Source organism: Eschrichtius robustus, chromosome 15, assembly GCF_028021215.1.
Source record: "Eschrichtius robustus isolate mEscRob2 chromosome 15, mEscRob2.pri, whole genome shotgun sequence".
Lineage (NCBI taxonomy): Eukaryota > Metazoa > Chordata > Mammalia > Artiodactyla > Eschrichtiidae > Eschrichtius > Eschrichtius robustus.
The window spans coordinates 23,097,375-23,115,034 of record NC_090838.1 but is presented as its reverse complement, the minus strand read 5'-3'; the positions used below and the strand labels follow the sequence as shown (position 1 = coordinate 23,115,034).

Here is a 17,660-nt window from a genome sequence, read left to right as displayed (position 1 = left end):
TTACCCCAGGCCCCCTGCCTTCTCTAGACCCCAGAAAACCCAGAGACAGGCTAAAACCTGCCAGCAAGCTCTCCATCACACAGTAATTGCAGGGCTGCCTCCAATGTCAAGGCCTCATCAAGGGGTACCCCAAGCCGCTTCGGAGGGGCTGCTCTGGCCCTCAGCCTTGGCCGCATCACCCTAAGTGCGTTCGTGCAAATACTTGCTTGACAATCAGCACACCGCCTGTCATCCTGCCAAAGGATAAGTCCTGGTGAAGGCAAACAATGCTTAGAGAAGCACTTGATTTATTTATGGGGCAAAGAAATTGGAAGGTTCCCTGAGCTGAGACACACCCGGGAAACTAACACTGCCCGAGCCTGAGTCCAGGGCTCAGAGCTATGCATCATGACTCCGTTTCACTCTCACCCAAGAGGCAGGACCCTCATCTGTTTCACAGAGGAGGAAACCAACACTCAGGGGTCAAGGAGCTGGCCCCAGATCCCACAGCTCACAAGCGCAGAGGACAGAGGCCAAGCCTTCCTTGACTCTAAAGCCCACGCTCTCCCCACCTCTTGCTGCCCCAAACGTCTTGGAGCTCCACGTTTTAGAGGCTGGTCTGGAGTTTTGTTTTATTTTTAGAGAAACCCCCAATTTGTTCTTCCTTCATCAACTTAACTTCATCCAACCCGCCAGGATATTTTGCAGTGGGAGCCCTATAGGGTCCCTCTGATTTCAGAGCCAGCCTGGGACAGTGGGGAACCGGAGAGGATGGCCCGGGGCCCCCTCAGCTCAGCCTGACTCTCTCACTGTGCCATATCCCATGAAATGTGTACCTTGACTTTCTGGCCATACCCTCAAGATTCCTGCACCCCACACTGGGGGCCTCCCCGGGGGCTCCCAGTGACACAGAGCCCTCCAAAGTCAAGGCGGTCCTCATTCCTGGGAAGGCAGGACTGCACCCAGTGAGCCAACCCAGCTGCGCCAACTTCATAAAATGGGGCCAAAAGGTGAGAGTTATGTTACCTGTGCTGGAAACAGACTAAGAAGGGAGGGCACAGTTAACCCTAAAGCCACCTGGTCAGCCCCAGGGGTGGTGGGAGGGTGGGAGGAGCAAGGGGAGGTGGAAGGGGGGCAGCCAGAGGGAACAGAAAGAAAACTAATCATCCGATTAGCCACCTGTACTGAGCAACTATAACTCAAAGGTTTCCTAAACCTCCACTGAATCTCTCCTGCAAACGGAGGTGAAAACTATCCCAGGAGCCAGGCCCAGGCAGGGCTCCCCTGACCCCACCAAATGGTGAGGGGTTCACCTGCCCCTAACCTGCCACACCTCCCCCACTCCTCCTCCCTGACGCCTCACACCTGGACTCTCTCCTCCCGCGGTGAGGCATCTACACCCCGACCCCAGGAAGCTCACTTCCACCCTTAGTCCACATTCACCTGCCTGAGGGGAGCGGGGTGGCCCGGGAGCTGGTAGGGGGGCATCACGAGGAAAACCCCATTAAAATCGAGCTAAAAGGCAGCTGAAGTAATTAGCAAAAGATTTACTCCCGTGTTAAGCTGTGCTATTATGAGTCCACGCTTTGTGTCAATTGAAATTTTCTTCCCTGTTCCTGCCTGACACAGAGTTAATAGAACTATGTAGAAACTCTTGTTTTTGAGGTCTCTTGGAAACAGAAGGGTAATATTTACAGTAAACGGATACCCACTAATCTCTGGGGCCCATAAACTACCTGTACAAGGACAGGCAATCAGAGAATGCTGACTTTGAGTAACAAAAGAGTTCCTTGTCTGATACCCGAGGTGGTCTCAGTTACGTGACCCCATTCTCACCCCAGGGCACCCACAGCCTGGCACTGCAGCTGCACTGTAGCCCCCATCCTGGCCTCACTCGCGCCATCTGCCTGGAGCAGGCCTGGCACCTGGACCGGAAGTAAGGGGCCACTCCAGGGACACGGGGAGGACTGAACCAGGGCGCAGAGGCAAGGCCAGGAGCAAGAGATGGGGCGGCGGAGGAGCGGGAATGACGCCCTTGGGCAGGCGACGTGCACCAAGCACCCCTGGAGAGCTCAGTGCTGGGAGGCCCTGGCTGGGCCAGCGACTGAGGCTGGCACGCGAAACTCAGGCCGGAGGGCCAGGGAGAAGGGAGACAGAGGAGGCGATGCCAGACCAAGCGGGCGCCGCCCAGGTGGAGGAAGGAGAGTGAGAAGGGCTTTGCCCGTGGGCAGGCAACGGGGAGAGGATGGGAGGTCTGCCCCTGCAACGTGCTGGCGCCCAGGAGGCCAAGGCAGGGGCCACCCAAGGAGTGGCAGCACCGTACAGAGGTCGAGGGCTTGGCTCTGCAGCCCAGCTCCTGGAGACAAATCCTGGATTAGTAGTCAAGGGACCTTAGGCACTTAACCTTGCTTAGCTCCGTGTTTCTTATTTCTACAAAAGGGACAACCATGGAACCCACACCCTCCTTGTGGGGTTGTTATGAGGAGTAAATGACCCAGTGCATATCATTGGGGGTGAATAAAAGGGGCAGAGCCTAGAAGGCCAGGCAGTGACCTGTGGGCCACTCCGGGGACCCTGGACACCATCCTGAAGACTGCTTGGGAGCCATACAAGGATGTAAGCTGGGGGGTGGCATGATCCATGTGAATCTTAGGGGGGCCCCTGGGAGTCTAGAGAACAGATTGGGTCCTTCTGCCTCCTTCCTGGATGGGACCCTCCTAGTATGGGGGAGGAGGCTTTTTGGCAAGTTCAGTAACCTGCTAAGTAACCTGCCCACGGTCAGAGCGACAGTGCTGCTGCGGAGCCAGCCAGGCACCCATGAGGTGGTGTTGACCCTGAGGGCTGGATTTTCCTGATTCACACAGAGGTGCCCTGTGGGGCTAGTGGAAGCCCCATTTGCAAAGAGGAAGAAATGCATAATAGTTTCTTTAAAACTACTTTGGCTATGTACAGACCTGCCTCATTTTGACCAAAAACAAAGATTGTCTCTGGCAATGTGGGAATTAGTTTTTAAAGCAGATTATCAAATTTTTAAAATGGTCTGTGGGGATTATTTGATGATTTTTGGTCTAAGGTAAGTAGGTGGTTCAACTACATGCCAGGAGAGAAGGAGAACAGAGATGGGCTGGAAGGCTGGATGCTCACCGGACAGACGTTCTGTGACATCAGTCACCGCGCGGCCGCTCAGGAAACGCACCCGCCCAGCAAACGCTTGTAGGAGGCCAAGGTTGTCTGGAAGAGACGGAGAATGTCAGTGGCCATGATGCTGTGGCCCGAGCGAAGGCACCAACTGTTCAGGGCTAGGTACCCGCAGCACCTACACAGGGAAGAGCCGCTTTGGGAAGCTGAATTAATTTTTCCAGGTTATAATGGGGCCACTTTAAAAAGTGAATGCACATGGGGTGTTTGGGGAACAGTGATAGTTACACTATCACAGGCCGCATTTACTCCCATAGATCCGGTTCATATTGTCTGTGCTTCCTCAAAGCTGCTGTGAGCTTTGAGGCAAAAGAGGTAGTTAGATCGATAGATCGATCAATAGGTAGATATAGATGATTGATGACAGGTGCACGATTGATAGATGAGAGAGAAATAGCTAAATAATCGAGAGGTAGGTAGACAGACAAGTAGGTGATAGATATAGATAATAGGTAGATGATAGATGAAATATTATCTATGCTAGCTGTAGATGATAGATAACAGACAGATAGGTGAATGATCTATAGAGATAGATTGATGAATAGATATAGATGTGGATATAGAGATACAGTTTTAGGGGAAACTGAGGCACTGAGCCACGATTATACCAAAGGTCAGTAAAGGGCTAGGATCGGAATTCAGAAATCGCGGCTCTCCTCAAAAGCCCGAACTTGGGCTCTAACCAATAGAATGTACCCACTACCAGATGGTTATTTCCACATTGAACATTTACTGATACCCTCTAAATAATAGGCATGAAGCTAAGAACTAAATAAGACCTGGTCTTCCTGCTCCTCTTCCCCCTCAAGAGACTCTTTGGCGGAGGAGACAGACACTTGAACGTGAACTCTAACACGGTGGGAGTCTCCATGCTCATGTAAGCAAGAGCCTGGGGTTCTGGAGCTAGGGTGACCGACACGTCTCAGTCTGCCCAGGACCTTCCCCATTTTAGCACCGAAAGCCCCACACCCCTGGTAAACCCGGATGGTTGGTCCCCCTGTCAGGAGCGGAAGCCCCTGGCTGGCTCTGGTAGGGTCAGAGGAGGGAATGTGCAGGTTAGGGGTGGGGGGAGCGCATATGATCTCTCAATAGTTTATTTATAACCTCCCAGCACCCCTACACCCAGCACTCCAGCCACACTGCCCCAGGAGCCCAGCTCTCCTGCTATCCAGCCACACCCATGGGTGAAGGCTGGGGCCCGAGCTCTTCTCCACTGGGATCTTAAAGGAGTGTTTATTAGAGATGAACCACTAATGGTGAAACCCCAGCAAATGGGCTGGGGGATGTTTGGGGATAAAGAGGCTCTCTGACGTTCTTTGATTGTATTTCTAAAGTCAACTCCAGCCGGATCCCACAGCTACTGAATTTAGAAACTGCTCCTTCTTCCCCGTTCCAGCTGACGTCTCCTGGTTTCCCAAACTATTAAGCTTGAAGTCCTGCATCCCTCACAAAAGACGGGCCAGCAAGGTGAGGAAAGTGACTCTTCACCTAAGAAAGGGATGCTAACCTAGAAAATCAGCAAGGCAGGACCCATCTCCTTTTACCCCTGGATTTCCTCTCCATGACCCCTGGAGGCACCCAGCATGCCCAGCTCCCAACATCTGCAACCACAGCAGGCACAGCAGAATCCCATGGGAGGTGGGCGAGCAGCAAAATGCTTTCCTCAGGGATGCAGCTGTGGGCCTCCCTGCGCCTGTCTGGGAGGCGAGGTGCATTACCACAGCAGCCCCAGCAAGTGTGTCCTGGACTTCCAGCCGCTGACCATCTCAAGGCCAGATTTCTCTTTGCAGGGGACAGAGATTAGCAACCTGCCTAAGGAAGTCTTTCTAGGCAGGTTCCACCTTCTCTGAGCTCCTTCCATACCTCAGCACAGAGCCCCAGCATCCCCAGAGATGTGCAAGCAAAGCTTTGTTTTTCCCATCAGGAAACCATTCTAGTTAAGAGCTAACTCCTGCTTCCCTTGCTCTTCTGCTGAGACCCGTAAGAAATATAGAGCAGAAAAAGTACACATGTACATCATGTACATCTCTGCAGCTTGCAAAAGCTCCATCCGTAAGTCCAGAGTCTTTAAAATAATTTGTTCTGGGAGATAAAAGAGAGGCCAGACTCTAGAATATTTCAGCTAGCGAGAAGTGGTCTCAGGGTGTCCTGGTAAAGCTATAAATGTGTAAGAAGAGATTTCTATATCAACATCACCTGCATTATTGTTTCCAGGTGCTTCTGTTTGTCCCACCCCCATCATCAGCCATGAGCTCACCTCTGAGAACAAGGACTTCTCCCTCCTTGTTCTCCCCCGTCAACAATCAGTCCAGGACACTCTCTGGGCGCCGCTAGACCTCCCCTCTCCTGGCCACTGGCATGGCCTCCCAGAGCCTGAGAGAAGTGAAGAACCTGGGGAATACTTGAAAATGCACATCCAGCAGACATCTGTGCCAGCCCACGCTCCCATGGTGCCTGGCACACAACGGGTGCCCAATAAATGCTTATGGCGAACAAGGCAATGTTGAAGCAGAGACACTAAGTTGGCCCAAACTGGTCTATAAACCCCAGACACCACCCCGAGTAGCTGCCTCTCTGCCTCTGACTACTTCCATAGTGTTGGCTCACCTTTCACGTCACACCCACGTTTAATGAGACAGCGGCTAAGGGGGTGGACTCTGGGTCCAGATCGCCTGGATCTTCCATGTTTTACTGTGTGACATTGGACAAGTCACTTACCCTCTCTAAACCACAGTTTACCCATCTGTAAAACAGGGATAATATTAGTACCTTCCTCATAGAACTGCTTAGGATAGTGCCTTGAGCAGATAATTACTATGCAAGTATCAGTTATTGTGGCTACTATTACTATTATTACCTAAAATACTCTGAAAGCCCAGCAACCTTCATGGTAGGGAGTCCAATTAAGAGGCTGGAATCTAACTTTCAAAAACTTAAAAATCCTGCTCTGTCAGCCTAGCCCAGGGTTTTCATAGGCTTCTCTTCCACACCACAGGGAAGCCACACTGGCTTTGGTGCTGCCCACGCAAAGGGGCAAGCAAAGCCCTTCAACATAGAGAAAATAGCCACGGGCTGGCAAGCCAGACACCTTGGCCTCCCTGGACCTAGCTCCCCTCTCCACAGTGGAGCTGAGGTCTAGCAGGCCTCTCACCTGTTCTATTCAGCCAAACCCCAAGGTCACTGAGCCACGTCATCCCCAGGCTACCGGGAAGCCAGAGAAGAGCTTTTAAGAAAACATAAGAAGCAGGCTACATGAACAGTGGCAGCAAAGACACTGCAGTCAAACCAGGCTCCCAACAATATGCACAAGACTCAGTAAGTTATAATATGTCCCACCGCCAAATTCTCCGTGGCCAGGAAAACTAGGTCTGTTCATTGCAGGAAAACTGGGAAAGATCCACTGAAACAGAAAAATCCAAGCTATGCCATAGCACGTGACGGAACTGTTAAAAGAGACTCAGGTGTGTAATTATATATAATGCTCATGCTCTGCTTTTTCTAAAGAAGGATGCAAATTTAAATGGTAATATTATCATGACACTGTACACAAAGATGCACAGAAAAAAATACCTAACATAAAAAATGCTAAATGTTAATAATGGTTTCTTTTAGGAGTTGGGACTGTAAGTTTTTTTCCTTCCAAAGGCTTCATATTTTTCATTTTCTCAATAATTAATAAGTACGACTTTTACAGTGGAGGAAAATAAACTTTATATTAATATATTTAAGTTAACTAGAAAGACTACATAACAGCATGGGAAACTGGGTGGTGTTAAATGAAAGGAGCAGTCAAAATTGTATTTACAGGGGCTTCCCTGGTGGCGCAGTGGTTAAGAATCCGCCTGCCAATGCAGGGGACACAGGTTCGAGCCCTGGTCCAGGAAGATCCCACACGCCACGGAGCAACTAAGCCCGTGCGCCACAACTACTGAGCCTGAGCTCTAGAGCCCGTGAGCCACAACTACTGAGCCCGCGTGCCGCCAACTACTAAAGCCCACACACCTAGAGCCCGTGCTCCACAACAAAGACCAGCCACCGCAATGAGAAGCCCGTGGCACCGCAATGAAGAGTAGCCCCCGCTCACCGCAACTAGAGGAAGCCCACGCGTAGCAACGAAGACCCAATGCAGCCAAAAATAAATAAATAAGTAAATTTATTAAAAAATAATAATAATAAAAAAATAAATAAAGTCAGAGCAAAAGAGCAGAAGTATTGTAGATCTGAAGCTGCCCATTTCTGAGTTGATCTGCTCCCTCCAGCGCTGGCCGGGGGCTGCACTACATTAAGAGAACTTTTTCTGGCGTTCAGTCTAACCAGGAGCGGGGTGAGCTGTCAGCAGCCTGATGTTTTCATCAGCGACGTTTCTTCTGTAACTAACCCAGTAACAGAGCCCAAAGACAGAACCAGCCAGTCTGCTCAGGAGCTGCCTTGATCCCTGGAACAACTCCCCTGAAATCAGAGCGTCTTGGTGCTGAGTAGAAAGGGTGCCACTCCAGGCTCAGCCCCAGAGAGGCCTTAAGGCAGGCAGTGACAAAGGGCAGAGGTCAGGGAACAAGGCTCTCAACGTCTCCTTTTTTACTGTCCCCAAAAGGGGACGTGGGCAGAAATCCCAGCTGCTCTGTCAACCAGCACATCACCGCCCCACTCCCCCTAGGGAAAAGGAAGGGACTGAGAGAGATATGGTGGCTGATGCGTGGACTTTATCACCCAATTCCAGAATCAAGAGGTCACCTAAGGGCTTCCCTGGTGGTGCAGTGGTTGAGAATCTGCCTGCCAATGCAGGGGACACGGGTTCGAGCCCTGGTCTGGGAAGATCCCACATGCCGCGGAGCAAATGGGCCCGTGAGCCACAATTACTGAGCCTGCGCGTCTGGAGCCTGTGCTCCGCAACGAGAGGCCGCGACAGTGAGAGGCCCGCGCACCGTGATGAAGAGTGGCCCCCGCTTGCCGCAACTAGAGAAAGCCCTCGCACAGAAACGAAGACCCAACACAGCCATAAATAAATAAATAAATAAATAAATAAATAAATAAAATTTAAAAAAAAAAGAGGTTACCTAAGAAGACCAACCTCCCAGTCTGGCTGTGCGATCTGGACTTTGTGCCAGAAGACGGCCTGCCTCACCTGTGTTCTTGACCTCCTTGGCCCCCGTCGAGCAGGAAACAAACAGTAACATGCTGTGACTTTCCACACATTTATTTCACAGCACTTCACAGCTCCTCTCCAGCCTGGAGCCCAGCATCCCTCCTGGAGCAGGAAGAATCTGGCTTGGGAGAAAGCTCCCTTTGCTCAAAGGGCTCCACGCCGCTTCCAGGAGGGGCCTCTGGATGCTAAAGGTCGACTAGAGCTGCCCGGGCTCAGCCTGGGTGATATGGGAAGGAACATGTACACCCTTCTCTCCTGTCACACCTGCCCCAGCCTCTGTGTCCGCCACCTAATCCCCTGGGACAGTGGGAAATTTCGTTACTTGCATCCATTTTTCCCTCCGCAGGCCAGGCCTAGACCATTCCAGGCAGAAGAGAACCATTCCCTGGGAGAGCTTGATGCCACCCCTGGTACTCCCTGACGGTGATGAATTCTCACTGGCAACCTAATCCCTCCAGTTCTGACCTTCACGGATTTAGAAGCTGGCTCATCATGTCACAGTTAAGAGCACTTCCAAAACCAACGTTGCTGAATGGGCTGAGAGAGTACGGCTCACAGCAAAGCCCTTGACCACGCCTGCTCAAATGACCTGGAGCCAAGACCCTGGACTTGACACTTTGGAGCCTTGTGCCAGGGGGTTAGTGGGCTCCATCCATCCCTTTGACCCCATTCCATTCCAGCCTAGCGCTGACCTAAGGATTAGAGAGAAGGGCAGTGCCCCTCCCACTTGCCTCCATTCTCCCCGCACCAAATCCTCCGTCTGAGGGGCCGGAAGGAGCATCGCCCGCCATCCCCTAGAAGACCCTGTCCCAGGAGGAAAGGAGAAGTATAGGCATCTTCCTGGTTGCTGCAACCTGCCTCAAGGGGTGGTCAAATCACAGAAGCAGGCCATCCCCAGGCCCCCTTTCCAGGGTGTCCAGCCCAAACGGAAACAGCAGGGCCCCACGTAGAGGGGATCCGAGTCTTGCGACAGTGTGAGACACCAGATTCTGCAGCCCAAAGTTCCAAGGCTCCAGCATGCAGAAGGAGGCCGACTCAAAGGCAAAAAGGGGAAACTAAAACACCTGGAGGGGGAAGAGTTAAAAGCTCCTCTCGCCAGACAAGGGTGCTTAGCCTCTTCAAATAGCTAAAACCTATTTTGCTTGGTGCAGGTTTTCCTAATAAATATAGGGCCCAAGGTGATTTACCAAGAGCCTTGGTTGTTGGCAACAGCAATCTCACTTACCCAGGGCAGCGCTGAGAACAAGCCGTAATTTAGAGCTGGATTTATGTTGTTTGTTCTACAGCAACAAACTCAGCAAATCATAAATTCCCTCTGAGATGAAGAGAGGAAATAGACAATATTTATGATCTCGAGAGGCGGAGAAGGGCCTGACCAGACCTTTGATTTGTAACTGAAACGTCTCCTGGAGGCTCCAGCCAAGGACACAGCTGCTGTCCCAGCCCCAGGGAGCTGCACTCAGGCCAAGGTGCAGGATGGGGAGGAGGGGTGGGTGTGCCAGGCAGTGTCTCCAGCCGCACCACGGGGATGCTCTGTGCGTCCTAGAGGCAGGACGTTGCTCTGTGTTCATCGGGACATATGGCAACAAGGCCAACAGCGGTTCTCAGATCATACATTTCCTCACAGCAAGGCAAGATTCGTTTGTGAAAACTCGTGGTTCTACTGGTCTGGACATACGTCTATCACGTACTACGTTCTCACACACTGGAGGGTTCGAACTTGCACTTCAGTCTGTGTACTAGATACACCAAATATCACCATCTAATCAGCTACGAAAGGAATGGATAACAGAAGTATCAATAGATGCACCAAAATTTCCACCTAATGTTCAAGAACCAAGATGTGCTACTGCAAAGCACGTAAGGAACAGAGGAGCTCCTGCCTTTCCTGATGTCTCTCCCATAGCTCCCACCTTTTTGTTCTTTTCATTCCTCCCCCAAGCCTCCACTCCACCCTCACTCTCCACCCCTCACCCCAAATCCCTCCCACCCCAAACCCTAGCCCCAGTCTTCCTAAAAGGCAACCCTCATTCATCCCATGCTCAAAAAGCCAATGGGTCCCAGCTCGACTCCCATGTCAGACAATCAAGGTGGCCACCTTTGTCCTCTCCAACAGGCTTGCCCTACTGTCTCACCAGCATCCTGCCTGGTCCCCATACAAGCCACATCCCCTGCTACCATCTCTACAACTAAAAAAATTTGACAACTCCTCCTAACTCCTTCTTGGCAATCCTGATCTGTTTTTCCATCAGTGCCCTGTTGGCTCACTCACTGTGGTGCTGTGTGACCTGGGGTGAGTCATTTCCATCACCTGTACCACGAGGAGGCAAGACTAGATATTCTCCACATCTCCTCCACTTCTAACAGGTGGACGTCCCATGGAAAAGCCTGCCAACCAAGAACCTGGGAGGCCCTGGGCTGCCCACCCCTCCCCTACACAACCTCTGGGGAAATATTTGGCCTGAGAGCCAATCGATGCCTTTCACCGCTCTGCTGATTCCCAAGCAGGGAAGGTGGGAATGTCCAACCCTAACCCTACGGAGGGACAAGGGAGGGAGCCAGCTGCCTACCAGAGCCAAGCAGGGGCTGTGGGCAGGCTCACCCAGACTCTCAATCATTACATCCAGCGCCGTCGCCGCAGCAGTGTAAATTCCTGCGTTCTTGGAGTTGAGGTTGTCTGCTACAGCAGTGATGATGGAGAGCAGCATGGGCTGTAAGCTCTCTCTCAGGAGGGGCACCATCTTGGAGAGGGACTCCAGCGCCCACTGGTTCACTTTCTTGTTGGAATCCTGAAGCCTTGGGGTGAAAGCATCAAAGACCTGTTGAGGGAACAGAAACCAAGAGCCCATGGGAACCCAGGCTGGGCGGGAGTCCCACAGCCCAACTAACTGCCCTCGGAGGGTACTCCTCCTGCATCCCCGACAGGGGCCGTCCAGCCTATGCCAGAACATTCCCAGTGATGAAGAAGAGCTCACCTCTCACAGGGGAGGAGGACAAGAGGGGAAACGACTGTATACTGAGTACTCGATGAGTGCAAAGGGTGTAGGGTGTAGAGCATCTTGTTAGGTACGCTGCACTCGCTCATGGAGTGATCTTAACGACCCATGAGGCACGTGTTCTCGTCCTCAGTTTACCATTAAAAAACAAACCAAAAAAACCCCACCAAAACAAAAACTGAGTCTGAAAAATGTTAAATGACTTGCCCAGATCACACAGCTAGTAAGAAACTTGAAGCCTGTGTCTTAACTACTCTTCTCTGTAGAGTGTCAGCAGCCTCACTTCTGGAAGTAGCAGGCATCTGCCCTCATTTCCAGCCTGTGAAAGCCTATGCCTACTCCGAACCCACCCATCCAGCCGTCCTGGCCCCGTCGCCTGGCCAACCACATGTTCTGCCCCCAAAACCTCACGTGCGTTGCTGGATCAGTAGCTGCCCTTAGCCGCAGCATCCTCCGCCTCTGCCCTCCTCCCTGTAAAACTGCTGGGAGGACAAAAGACGCCCAGGACATCTCTGAGTGGTCCCAACGCACCCAGCAGGAGGCGATGCCCTTGCCCAGTTGGCCACTTCCAGATAGTCTTACGGCATTACCGTGGCAATTGGATAGTAAGTGCTTGTCAGGCTCCCTTTACCCTGAAGGGTCCGGCGCAATGTCCAACCCTGTCCCGAGTTTTCCAAAGTTGCACCCACCAGGGAAAGACAGGGCAGAGATGGGGCAGCACTCACCTGGACCATGTTGGCGGTGATGAGCTCTGGCTTGGCCTTGCAGTGCTCAAGGAGCCGCCCCACGCCTTCCATCCGAGACTGGTACTCCTTGGCCTCCAGCAGCCGTGTCAGCTCCCGCAGCTGCTCCACCGTCTCCAAGCCACCCCATATGGAGGAGCGCAGCCCTGCCAGCCGCGGGCCGCTGGAGCTGAGCCTACGTGGAAGGAGCGTCTGACCTGGGCAGCCCGGGGGGACGGACACATCTCTTGTCCCACGCACAACCCCCAAAGACAGGTGGGGCTGAAACAAGAGTTTCACTTGCAGCTTAGTCCACCCCAGCTTCCCCTCCACCCGCTGCCTGGGGACACAGGCCTTGGGAACTCTGGACATGCTTTTTTCTCAGGGGGCAACAGTTCGGTTGCCTAGAGCTCTATCCCCTTATCAGGCGGCAGGGCTCTCTCTTCCTGCCTTTTTTTCCTCTTTCCAGAAGCTATGTTAAGAATGGGGTGAGGGGGCTTCCCTGGTGGTGCAGTGGTTAAGAATCCACCTGCCAATGCAGGGGACACGGGTTCAAGCCCTGGTCCGGGAAGATCCCACATGCCGTGGAGCAACTAAGCCCGTGCGCCACATCTACTGAAGCCCATGTGCCACAACTACTGAAGCCTGCGCACCTAGAGCCTGCGCTCTGCAACAAGAGAAGCCACCGCAATGAGAAGCCTGCGCCCCGCAATGAAGAGTAGCCCCCACTCGCCACGAAGAGTAGCCCCCACTCGCCACAACTAGAGAAAGCCCGCGTGCAGCAGCGAAGACCCAATGCAGCCAAAAATTAAATAAATGAATAAATAAATAAATTTAAAAAAAGAAAAAAAGAATGGGGTGAGGGAGCTTGGACTGAGGGGGTGGAAATCCACGGAAGGATGACTGGCACAATTTAATCTAAGAGTGGGGGAAGGTCTTACCAGGAGCCTGTATCCTGACCCCTGGCTGCCTAGGCTCTGCTCACACTCCTCCGGAACTAGGGAAATGTTAAGAAGCCCTGTTGTCTTATGTTGGGATCACGTGCCCATCATTTCCCCTGGCCTGTTTCAGCCAGCATGGGAGTCGCTTCACACAGAACCCCAGTCTCCCACTGCCAACTCAGACCTGGGTCTCTGAGTTCATGGCCTACACCCGGGTCCCACCCAATAGAGCCCAACATCATTCTGACATTCATCCCTACATTCCACGCTCTTTTGCCTACTGAGTTCCAAGAGAAGTGCCAGACACTGAGAATAATGAGATGAGAGATGTGGTCTTTGCCCGGAGGAGCTCACAGACCAATGGGAGGCAGAGGACTGAAGGAGGGGGCAACCGGTCCGACCGGAGGACATGAGGGCAGAGAGTCAGAGAGAGCTTCTGGGAGAAGGTGACAGGTGAGTCAACTCTTGTAGGATAAATAGGCATGTTCCGGTACAGATGGCACAGCGTAGGGAAAGGCACAGGAGTGAGAGAGAACGCAGGGAGCATGAGCTGAGAGAGCATGCGTGGAGAGAGAGCAGGAAGTTACTCTAGAAGCGGTGGGCAGGGGGCATCCCTGGGGGTCCAGCTTAGGAGTCCACACGTGTTCCTCCTGGGACATCACAGAAGGGTCTCACATTTTAGGCACAGGAGTGACTGTCAGATTCCTGTTGGATTTCTAACTCCTCCTAATGCCCACCCTCTAGCCCCATGGCCCATTCCTTCTCATCCGCCTTGATTCCATCTCTGCCTCTAAATTAGTTCCAGGCTATGCGGAAAGGCCCTGCTGCTCTAAGTGAATGGAGAAACTCTGAGCTCACACAAAAAGGCTGACCAACAATCCATCCCACTTAAACTGCACCTACACGGCCAAGACTGCAGGAACCCATCTCTACCAGCAGATGCTCCTGAGCCCAGCATTTGCTCTCCCCAAGATCTGGGTGAGGGAACCCTTCCCATAAATTTACTCATGAGTCCTGCTGACCCAGCTAGGTCTCAGTCACAGCCCAGATGCCCACCCCTCCCCCGGGCCAAGCAGAACGTCGCCGTCAGCAGTCTTGGATGGGGAGCCCCAGGGAGACAAGAGGTACTGTACCCATCCTCGCCGGGCAGCCCATTCTCACACACCACCAGACTCCTCGACACCTTGCGGCCTTTGGCAGATGGAAGTTCATCACCATCTTCTATTCCCTTGAAAAATACACACAGAACATGAGCCAAAAGGGGTGGCCCTGTGGGGAACGGCCAGACACTCCAGTCCAGACCAAAACAAGAGGAATAACCTGTTCCACCTGGGAGGGCACAGGGGAGTCTTCCAGAGTACTGGTAATCGGGTCAGGGATCAAGATCCCCACTTAAAATGAAGGCAAAGAGGCCCAGGGAGGCTCAAGGGACACAGGCAGTGAGAGGCAGAAGCAGGTCTGAGCACCAGGAAGGAAATTCCACCCATCAGGAGTCATGGATGAAATTAAAGCCTCTGGAGTGCGTGCCCCCCTCCCCTGACCAGCGTGAGGGCTGCGGGCTGCCAGGCTCAGCTCTGATTCCCACCCCAGACCAGCTCGCACCTCGCTGCCTGCTGACTCACCCACTGTTTAATAGCTGTCATGACCTTCTGCAAGTCGTGGGATGGGAGGGACTGCTTCAGAAATGCATCAAACCGTGTGTTTGACATCAAGATATTCACCATTTTCCGGCCATAAAACCTGCCATTGGACAAAGAGCAGGATGAAAAACAACCACAGAAATGCAATACAAATTTGCTTTACATAATTTTTCTAATTATAGTAAGAGAATTTTTAATACTTTTTCTAATTATGACAGTAATCCCCACCCAGTTAAAAACTAGATTCATGAAAGAATAAACAACCATAATCTCATTACCAAGAGAAAACCACTTAAATGTGTACATATTTTCTTGTAGTCTTTTTTCCAAGCATATATACATTTTAGTTGATATCAGAATATATACGCAATATTTACCCAGCTTTTTTCGCTTTACCATTAAAGATCTTCCCACGTCATCCTCTTCAATGGCTAAATAATATTCTGTTAGATGACTATACCAAAGTGTATTAACATTTTTCTAGCATGAGACATTTAGAAGTCTGAGGAAGTGTGCATTGGGGCAATATAGGAGGGAGTGGTCAACTCTATCTGATAAACAGTGGTGGGCAAGGGGGGGAATCAAGGAGGGCTTCACTGAAGAGGTGACCTTGGGTTGGGACTCAAAAAATGAGTAGGAGTACACAAGTGGGATGGGATTAAGGAGTAAGTGGAGGAGGGAGACATCCCAGGGTCCATAAGACAGTCTGATAGGTCTGCAGGTGTGTGGTTGGAGAATAGCCGGCAGGGACTGGACTCAGGGAGAGAATAGGCTAGAGAAGAAGATAGGACTCAATTTAGGGAGACATGAAGGAGTTGGGCTTTAGTCTGCAGGCAATGGGAAGCTGAGAAATGATCAGATTTGCACTAAAGTCAAAATGTCTCAGGCAGCAGTGTGGAGGATGGATCTTTGGGGACAAGGGTGGGGGGCCGGGAGACCTGTTAGAAGGCCACTATAATAGTCCAGGCAAAAGATGATGAAGGCCTGACATAGGCAGGAGGGTAGGGGTAAGTAGGGACGATCAGATTCAAGAGCTGCTAAAGAAGATGAAATGGCAGGACTTGGTAGGTGCTTGGAGGGGGAGCCCAAAGCATCTAGAATTATCATGCTTCACTCAACCTAAAACTCCACTGATTGTAAAATGGACCATTAATTTATTTTCCACTAAGGAAAAACAGAAAAAGAAGACACTGGTGATTTCCACTGCCTTCAGTGACACAGCCCCGTGTGAAGGCCATCCTTTTACATGCTATCTCAGAAACAGAAGTAACACTTTTCTGGGAAGTGTCCTTCCGTCCTTAGGTTGGATTCCTTCAGTGATGAATGTTTGCGTTAATATCGAATTTATGCCCCATCGCTCTATTTCCATGCCTTTTCTCATATACAATAATGCTCCATTTCAATGCCAAATAATAGTGTAATATTTCTAAGACATTTTAAACGCGATTAAACTCAACAATTCTCCACAGTGACTTCTTACATAAATATAAAAGGCTAACCAGCAAAGAAAGGTTCATAATGTAGTTCCTACAATGCAAACTGTAATTCAAACATTTATACGATGAGCAACAAGGATCAAGTGTGCAACTGTATAAATAGTAAAACCCAAGTCATAACTGCTGCCTGGCCAACAGCAGCTGTGAGATGCCTAGGATTCTAAGATATTAAAATGTGGAGGGGGAAAATGAAGTATGAAATTCCCCATTCTGCATCTTAGATGACTTGGTAAATAATAATAGACTTTAATAAGAGAGGGAACACAGCCAGAGAAGCAGGCTTCAAGAGAAGGCAATGAGTTCATTTAGGGACAGTTTGCACTGACGATGACAGTGGGACATCCCGGTGATGGGTCCTGTGGGGGCGTCAGAAAGATGGGACAGATGCTCAGAGAAGGGCTGGCCTGGAGGGAGACACAGGGAAGCATCAGAGTTTGCTGTGGCTGGAGCCACAGGAAGTGATGGCACCGCTCAGAGAAGGCTGCAAGAGGGGGACGAGGACGAAGACACTCCTGCAGCCACGGGCATCGGGGTGCGGGCAGGCGGGGGAGAAAGGCACAGAGGGACCAGGAAAACCAGGGAATGTGGTACCATGCAAGCCGGAAGCATAGGGTTCCAAGAAGCAAAATGAAGTGCCGTCAACGCCATCCAGCGTGAGAGAAAGGGTCGGAAGGGAGAGGGGTTTAGATCTGGAGAGATGTTACATCTTAATGCCCATCCCCCCACCAACAATGAAGAACCAACCAACCAAAACCTTCTACTTCCCTGACAATATTCTTCCTGTCAGTAAATGGCACTATCATTCACCCAGTTGTTCAGTTCAGTTTAAAAACCTAAGCATCATCTTTGATTCCTCTTTGAAATCCTCAGCACCCAACTGCTATCAGCTATGCCTTCAGGATAGACCCCACTCCACCCCCTTCCCCCTGCTGCAGCCTCCAGCACCTCTTGCCGGGACTCCGGGGTAGCCATCTGCCTGGCATTCCTCCTCCATCCTGGCCCCTCTCCCCCACTATCAATCCTCCAGTAAGTAGTCAGAGATGTTTTTTGTTTGTTGTTTTTTTTATAAATAATTTTTGTTTATTAGGTAACAAAAGGGAATATTTTCTAAAAAATGATAAAACAAAATGAGAAAGCTGCCAAAATTGTTAATCATTCTTTCCCCAGATCAGAACACCCATCAGCTTGAAAACCAGGAGGAAAGCTTGGGGCTCATTAAATCTGGTGCGTAGGGTAATATTTTCATGATCAGTCTCCCCTGAAATGTCCAACTTTTTTTTTTAACTTAGTCATCCAGCCCTTTCACTGGTCAGTGAGTCAAGGAAGGGATTTAACAATAGATACTAGGGTTGAGGGGTTGTCTCTTCCTGACCTGATTTTCAAAAACCCGGATCCTTAATGATATAGGAAGGGTTTGAGGCATATACAAATTATTTTGGAGAATACTGTAGTAAGACCAAAATTTTCTTGCTGCCCCCTCTAAGAAAGAGGACAGATAGAGAACAGCTCAACAGTGGTGGGTCCGATAGGGAGAATCTCTGTGCT

The 17,660-nt window shown here is 51.1% G+C and overlaps 1 protein-coding gene across 3 annotated transcripts in view; it reads right to left on the bottom strand.

Annotated features, from left to right (window-relative positions):
* TOGARAM2 (TOG array regulator of axonemal microtubules 2) overlaps window positions 1-17,660 on the bottom strand; it is a 41,151-nt gene that overhangs the window by 1,256 nt on the left and 22,235 nt on the right. For all 3 annotated transcript variants that reach the window (XM_068564644.1, XM_068564645.1, XM_068564646.1), the window contains 5 exons: window positions 14,602-14,719; window positions 14,113-14,207; window positions 12,042-12,234; window positions 10,923-11,139; window positions 3,124-3,210 (listed from right to left, as the gene is read on the bottom strand). In XM_068564644.1, coding sequence (XP_068420745.1) covers window positions 3,124-3,210; window positions 10,923-11,139; window positions 12,042-12,234; window positions 14,113-14,207; window positions 14,602-14,719 — 710 coding nt within the window. The remainder of the gene's footprint in view (window positions 1-3,123; window positions 3,211-10,922; window positions 11,140-12,041; window positions 12,235-14,112; window positions 14,208-14,601; window positions 14,720-17,660) is intronic.